Source organism: Alligator mississippiensis, chromosome 3 (genome assembly GCF_030867095.1).
Source record: "Alligator mississippiensis isolate rAllMis1 chromosome 3, rAllMis1, whole genome shotgun sequence".
NCBI classification, from domain to species: domain Eukaryota; kingdom Metazoa; phylum Chordata; order Crocodylia; family Alligatoridae; genus Alligator; species Alligator mississippiensis.
Window position 1 is genome coordinate 255,975,922 of NC_081826.1, and position 7,849 is coordinate 255,983,770.

A 7,849-nucleotide genomic window follows, 5' to 3' on the forward strand; every position below is an offset into this window, starting at 1 on the left:
TATACACTATGTAGTTAAGCGTTTGAAGTTTTCTTAAAAGTGTATTTCTTGGGAGGTCTGTGCACTCTCTTAATCATTTCATTTAAAAAATGGACAATACCTTTAAAACAAATATGAAGAAATCCTTTTTTAGTTTAGCAACACATTCATTATCCTTTGGGATCTTATCACAATATACTGAGACTACAATTTAATAACATTTAAAAAAATAGAATAATCATTTATACGATAAGAGCAGCTGTAAAAATAGCAGTTCAGATAATAATTAAAAGGGCTATCAATCATGCTCATGACACAAGCTGATCAAGGTTCCTGGTTTTCTCTGTTTAAAAATTGCAAATTCTCTGATTAACCCCCCCCACCCCCCAACATCAGTGTTTTTCCATGATTAAAATGAAATGTCCCTATATATATAGGTATCAGTTGAATACAAAGTTTTATTGATATATTTACAATTTTAAAGCAATTTGGAAGATTACCGGTGCCTCAATCACTATAATAAAAACATTCTAAATACCTATAAATTTTGGCATTTGATTTTGGGTTTTTTATCATGGAAAAAAATCAGAGCTCCCCCCTGTCCCTTCACTCACCACAATGCTACCCACCCCCACCCCCCACTTTGTGGTGCTGAGCAGCCCTGATATCCCCATGCCCTACCCATGCCATTGCCCCTCACTCCCAAGCCACAGCCCCCTGACCCTACCAGCACCCCTCACCCCAACCCACAGCCCCTTGGTCCTGCCGGTGCCCCTCATCCCAACCCACAGCTCTCAGGCCCTGCCGGTGCCCCTCACTCCCAACCCACAGCCCCTGGGCCCTGCTGGTGCCCCATACCCCCCCCCCCGCGCACAGCCCCCTGGGCCCTGCCGGTGCCCCTCACACCCCAACCACAGCCCCTCAGCCCTGCCATGCCCCTCACTCCCCACCCACAGCACCCCACCCCGCTGGAATGGGCCTCCACCTGCCAGAGCTACAGAGCCAGGGAACCGGGTCTGCTGCCCCCCACAGCAGCGCCTGAGCCCCAGCTTCTACCTGTGGGAGGCAGCGGCTGCTGTGGCCCAAGCAGAGCATGGAGCCCAGCTATCCCTCCCCTACAGGTGGCATGACTGGAACAGAGCCCATGGGAGGAGGGCGGGGTGGAGAAGAGGTTAGCTGCTATAGGCTCAGGGCTCCCCGCCCTGCTGCCCTCCCCCTGGAGGCCTCAGTGGCCCAGCAAGTAGGACCCGGTGCGGCAGGGCAGAGCAGGACAGGGAGGCTTGAAGCCCCACACTGCCTTGGCAAAGTGTCCCTGCCTGCCCAGCAGCAGTGGGTGTGGCACAGAGCTATGCCCCCTGCTGTTGCCAGGGGTGCCCCGCCACGGTGGTGCGGGGCTCTCAGCAGTGGCACCATGGCTCCCTGCCCCACTCTGCCCTGCTGTGCCAGATCCTGCCTGCTGGGCTACAAAGGCCCCAGGGGGAAGGCAGCAGGGCAGGGAGCCCACATCCACCCCCACCCCACATGCAAATCTGGGGGGGGGGGGTATATGCCCCCATTCTCCCCCTGGGAGTGTGCATAGTGGCAGGGAACCAACACGCCCGATACTCCCTGGACAAACCACCCACGGTTCTGTCCCCCTCCCCAGTGAGGCCTTGCAGCCGTGCACTCCCGCCCCAGCCCTAGGCCCCAAGCCCCAGTCCCCATGCATCAGCCCAGCTGGGCACTGCACCCAGCCCTGCCCAATTCCCTCCCTCACTATGAGGGCCTCATTTCTAACCCCCCAATAGACTTACCTACAGGAGCTGCTCACCAGGCTGCCTGGCTGCCATGTGCACGTGGTGCCCCCCTGCCTGACTGCCCTCCTTTAGTTCCCCCCAGCCCCTAGCAGGCTCTGCCATCCTGCAAGGAGATACCCACTGCTTCCAACATTTTTCTCCTTAAAAAGAGAAAGCCCACATTTTTCTGTGATGAACAGAAAACCCAGATCCTTGCTGATCATCAGTCAGCATCAGCAAAGCATTTTATCCACTGTGCAAAATTGAATCATTAGAGGCAGTCCTTGGACTTATGACACAACTGGTTCCTGAAAACGATGTCTTAAGTCGAAACGTTGCAACTCGGAACTGATTTTCCCATAGGAAACAATGTTATAAATGGGGGATTGGTTCCTGAACCAAGGCCTGATACCCTGCTTTCACCAAAAATAACCCAGAATTTTGTACTCAATCAATTATAGAGGAATAATATAGCTACATTAATGTATTTATATTTTAAATAGCAATCATATTGATTTGGAAGGACTTCTTTGAGGTGACTTTGCTGGACTTTTTGAAGGGCTCTCGGTTGGACTTTTTGAAGGGTTCTTGGCTGGATTCTTCTCAGGAGTCTTGGCTGCAGGTTTTTCTGGAGTCTTGTCTGCTTTCTTAAAGAAAGTGTCCAAGGAAGTTTGGACAGACGTTCTCCAGGGAGATGGGCGACATAGCAACTTGCTCGCTGACATGGCATCACATCAGATCAAGCGTTGTAAAGTCAAAACTGACATCAGAAAGTTGAAACAGGGTGTCAATTTATAAACACTGTAAATGTGAAATGTTGTAACTCGAAACATTGTAAGTCAAGGACAGCCTGTATTCAGCATTAGCTAATATGAACTATCCTTCACTTCAGGATAAGCAAGGCAACATCCTCCAGGACAGCCTCATTATTCCTTGCAGACTCCAAAAGAACACAATTCTAGTGCTGCTACAAAATATCAACTACTATACATTCTTGGTCTTCCATGTAGCCAGGCAGGAAAGCTCTCTCTCTGGATGACAAGCACAGTTTTCTGAGACTGAAAAAATTACTTTCAGACAAGAGTAATAAATTCCTATTTAATTATTTTTGTATTGTGTTTGGTATCACGAGATCACTGTCCCTGAGATAACAGTGTCAAGGTTAGGGAATGTAATCAGTGTTTTCTTTTCAAACCAAGCAGTCAAAGTACTGTAACATTTTTTTTTATTTTATCATGAATTTCATGATATCTGGTATTTTCCATAAAGTGTCGGTTCCAGATTTCATGTGATTATACGGAAATTTCAGCTTCTGTTCCAAAAAACATTCTAGCACTTGTAGCTATGGGAAAAAGCCTAAACACACAAATGCTAAAGGTTCAGAAACAAGTAGTCTGCTTAAAAGAAGCAAAAAGGGTTTTTTTTAATTAATTCTTTAAGAGTCTCATGGTTTTTGAACAGCTGAAGTTGGCTGGCACTGTTGTAGTCAGATGATTTTTTATTCATATTTTAAGTTATCAGATAAGCTTGCAGTTACTTGGTACAAATGCATGTTTAGGCACACATGTTTATGACAAAATAAACTACCTTTATTCCCTAGTAAAAGTGGAGTGAACCCAGCCCTATGCCTATTTAAATCACTCTACTCCAATCTGGGATAAAAGTAGCATTCAGGAAGTGGGGAATATCTAAGTACTAGTGTATATACCTGCCTGCAAAAGAAGGTTGACCCCACTGGCCTTGACAGTAAAATCTGTTGTAAATTATTCCACAACATCCTAAGCACCCTAATTCTAGTCTCACCTATTGGTCAGAGGTCACCATGGTCAAACTGGTACAGACTGGAGGTTTTTGCTTTCCTCTATAGTGGTGGGAGAGATAGCTGGCCCTCTTCCTCAGACCTCAAGCATATTTTAACAGCTCTTCCAGCAGCAGGATATTGGTCAGCAGGACATTGGTTACTGTTGTCCCCCTGCTTTACCTGTGGCAGGTTAGCATGCCTTGTAGCTGTGGCAGGGTTGACTGGGTAGTTTTTCTAACAGGTTAGACAATAGATATGTTTAGGATGGTTTGGATAGAGATTATCCTGCCTCTGGCTAGATGACCTCTGAAGGTCCCTTCCAGCCGTATTTTTCTATGATTCTGTATCCAATGCAAGCTTGCATGCTCTACGTTGGGGAGAAAAAAAATACATCCCGTGGGCTGGATCCATGGAGGTGCGTTGCTCAGCCTGCAGGGCTTCTCACACACCACACCTCCGCCATAACCACTGAACCCCCATAGCTGCAATGTCATGCCTGTGTAGTTCCTGATCCAAGGGAGTTAATGCCTCTCACTTCCTCCAGATCCCAACCCCATTGTCCCCACCAAAACCAGGGTTTTTGGTGACCCTTGGTGAGTAAGATTGATGGAAGGAAAAGGGAGGAGCAAGTGGCTGCAGCATTAACTCTAGAGACATGCTGAAACAAAGGCTCAGTCAGCCCACAAGGATTAATGCTGCTGCTGCCGCTTGCACATCATGGGAAATACCACAGTCCTGATTTGGTCCATGGGGCCAAACAAGTTTGACATCACTGTTCTACATTACTTTACTTTCTGCTGTTGTTGCTATTCTACACTGTCCTAGAGAGCCTGGTAAAGCTGAAAGCTCCCCTGTTGGTGAAGTACAATTTGACCTAAACAAAACAGTGATCACCATTAGTTATTCCACAATAGTGGGGGTCAACCTCTTCGGCAGGAGTGCCACAAATTAGCCAAGTACCATTCCAATCCCCCTCCCCGACCTGATCTGCTGCTGTGCTCCTTGCCCCATCTGTTTCTCTGCTTTCTCCCTGATCTGCATGCTGCACAGAAAGGTTGCCCATGCCATTTGTGGCACACATGCCACAGGCTGGTCATGCCTAATTTATAAGGTACTCTCTCTTTTTTTTTTTTTATTACTTCCTTGATATTCACTTAACATTTTGCTCTCAGTGAGTGTTCTAATGTCAAAAGCTGCCCTTCCAAAAGACAGGAGAGCTACTGAGCCACAGTGACAAAGGAATTATAAATTTTAATTAAAATTCTGTGTTGCTGTTGAAGAGTTGTACTCTAATCTTCAGCAGGCTGGAACTGAAGCTTTGGAGCACCAAATAAACCCTTTACCATTTACAAAGGAGACAGATTAGTGGGAGAGAGGATGTTACCCTGGGCCTCGCAAAAAGTAGGAACCCAGACAAGGAAAATGGGGGTCACCTGAAGAGCAGGCAGAATTACTAGCAGCTAGAAACACCAAGAAACAGCTGCAGGTTAGAAGTCAATTAGCAGGTGTTTCTGTTTCTCTACCAAACCTAACAGCCTTTCTGTAAATGGGTATTCTTTTATTTTTAGTAATAAACCTATTTGGATTTTCTACCTTACAGTGCATCTGGTGATAAGAATGACTTCACTGCAGTTGCAGAAACAGGCATCCTATTCCCAGGGGGACAGCAGAACCATTTTCTTTGGCAATCCCAGGGAAACCCCAAGAGTTCAAGGGGTTCTCCACTAGGCTGTAAAGTCCTGTTAGGTTGCTTGTTGAAGTGAGCTTTGCAAGGGGAGAAGAGTCAATCAAAGCCCCGTGGATACACAACAGGGCCATGGGAAGAGGATCTAGGGCTCTGGGGTCACTCTAAGGCACAGTCAAGCAAAATACAGCCTGCGGGTTAGATCCGGCCCACCAGGCAATTTCATCTGGCCCACCGCTGCCCACCAATTAATTGTACCCCACCCAGCTGGGGAGGGGCCCGTGGCCTGTCCAGCGCGCACAGCTTCTGGGCAGGGCTGCTGCTGCTGCCACTGCAGCAGCTGCCGGGGGACCTGCTCGGCTTCCAGCAGCTACTCTCCATGTCTCTGCTAGAGTGCTCGCTCTGGGCACCAAGTAGACAAGCCACAGCTGGGCAGGAACACAGAGCGTGGGGCTGAGGCTGGCAGGAGCCGAGAGCCGGTACTCAGCAGAGGGGTGGGAGCATGGTGCTCAGGTGGACAAGGTGTGGGTGTGTGGGGTTTGTAGGGTGTGAGGGAGAGTGGGAGGTGTAGAGACTCTGCTGGGAAGCAGGCAGCAGGGCTCCCTGACACTTCCAGCAGAGTCCTGTGAGCTGCACGTAGGGAAAGCAGCCAGCTGCATCACATGGGGCTTCTCCCTGGTGGCACAGGAGTCCCTAGAGCTGCATGCAAGTCCTGCACAATAGAGGTGGGCTGGCCTGGCTCTGCTTCTTGCCAGCTGCCACATGCAGCTCCCAGAACTGGCTGGACCTGCGTATTGCTGGGCAGCTGAGCCTATGTGGGCCATGAGCACCCTGAGGGCCTGCTGCTGCTGGTGGGGGCAGGAGCTGTGCACCATGGGGGATGGGCATGTGGGGGGGTACCCACACCTCTCCCCACAAACACCCAACACCCTGCCCACAATCCTCCCAACATACCCTACACACCCTCCACACCCACCCACAGTCTCCACCATATACTTATTCCCTCAACCACACCCCACGCACAAAATACAGAAGTAAGACTTGATTTTTGAGTTATTATGCAATCACCTCTATATACACTGTGCAAACACAACTCATGACAAAAATATTTTTTAAAATAAAATTAAAATACGTTCTAGGAGACGTTTGACTTTCAGTATATGAGTTGGGTTTTTTACTGGTTCCAAAGTGGCACCTGCTCCTCCACCCCCGGGGTACTTCTGGGTACAAGGGGAGACGTCCCGTGGCAAAGGTCAGGGGTGGGGGAGGGGGCCTTCTGGCCACAAGACGGCGGCCGGGGGAGGGCACCTGACAAGGGGCAGGGCTATGCCACGGCCCTCCTAGCTCACCAGAACCGGTTCAGCGCCCTCCAGCCGAAATAACTGCCTGCCCCGGCCTACAGCCTCGATGCACCGGCTGCACAGACCACAACCTGACAGCCCCTGGCCAACAGCACCCCGGCCCTGAGGCAAGACCAGTGGCTGGTCACCAGCACCTCACCATGGGGCTCAAGTCCCTCACCAGAAACAACCTGGGAGCGTTTCCTGGAAAGAGCCTTAATACCCCGTTCACGCCCAGCATAAGCCTTAAGTACGCTTTAAACAACATTTCTAATAAACCACCCGCCGCCTGCCTGTATGCACACCTGTACACGCGCAGCCCCGCCCAGTTTTGGGGCGGGGCCGGGTCAGCCAGCCCCACCCTCGCCTCGCCCCGCCCCGCGCGAGAAGGCCCCGCCCCCACGCTCACCTCTGCTAGCCCCTGCGGCTCCCGGCTGCCTCCCATCAGCCACCGCAACATGGCGGCCGGCCTAGCGCGCGGGTCGCGTCCCTCGCCGCTTCCCGTAGCCGCGGCCTTGGCGGCGCCGGGGGTGAACGCGGATTCCGCGGGGCCGGCCTGCGCTTGGGGTGGGGCAGAGCGAATCGATTTCCGCACCCTGCAGGCCCCCGCTAGCTCCCGGAGCCCCTAGTGCCGGGCTGCCAGGGGAGGGCGCGGAGCACCGAGCAATCGATTGCGCCGCTCCTCGATTCCTTCCTCTCACGTGACCCAGGCGGGAGGCTGGATGGGGGCTGAGTCCGCCGCGCTTGCGCAAGCTGCTCCGCGTGGGCCTGGCCTCGCCGTGCACGGAGTCCCGCTGCGTTTGGCCCCGAGCACCGGGCGGGGCGTCCGGCCCGGCCCGCCTTGTCCCGAGGCCAGCGGTTTCTCCCGCGACAAGCACGATGTCTGCTTGGTCCCCCGTCAGGCGCTGGCCCCGGTCCCAGTTGCCCTCCGCGCTCTTTGGGGCTTGCCATCACCTGCCGCCGCGCCTCGGGGGACACGAGCTCTCGCTCGCCTCCTCTGCCCCCCCCCCGTTTTTTTTCCTATGGGTGATTCTCCGCCGGGTGCCACGAGGTGTGAGGAGATAAGTACAGGCTTGTCCTTGCTGGGTCACTCCGCCACCCTCAGTGCCAGGCCCTTTGGCAAGCCTGTAATGCAGGCTAGGTTTGAAATTGGGTGCCACTCAAATCATAGAGCCAGTGGAGGTGCCCCCAGTCCAGTGAGAGGTGCTCGGACTCCAAAAGGCTTGCGAGCAGCAGCTCTACATGCTCCTTTCCCACCCTCACTTGCCCC

General features: G+C 51.9%; 1 protein-coding gene across 3 annotated transcripts in view; it reads right to left on the reverse strand.

The window, feature by feature from the left end:
* WDR41 (WD repeat domain 41) overlaps nt 1-7,257 on the reverse strand; it is a 99,260-nt gene extending 92,003 nt beyond the window's left edge. For 2 of the 3 annotated variants that reach the window (XR_002088703.2, XM_014594745.3), the window contains exon 1: nt 6,989-7,257. Coding sequence is in view for 2 of the 3 variants with exons in the window: in XM_014594745.3 (XP_014450231.1) it covers nt 6,989-7,039 (51 nt within the window). In the remaining variant the exon portion in view is untranslated. The remainder of the gene's footprint in view (nt 1-6,988) is intronic. The other variant, XM_006268181.4, reaches the window with a different exon arrangement.
* Nucleotides 7,258-7,849: the final 592 nt, after the last annotated feature.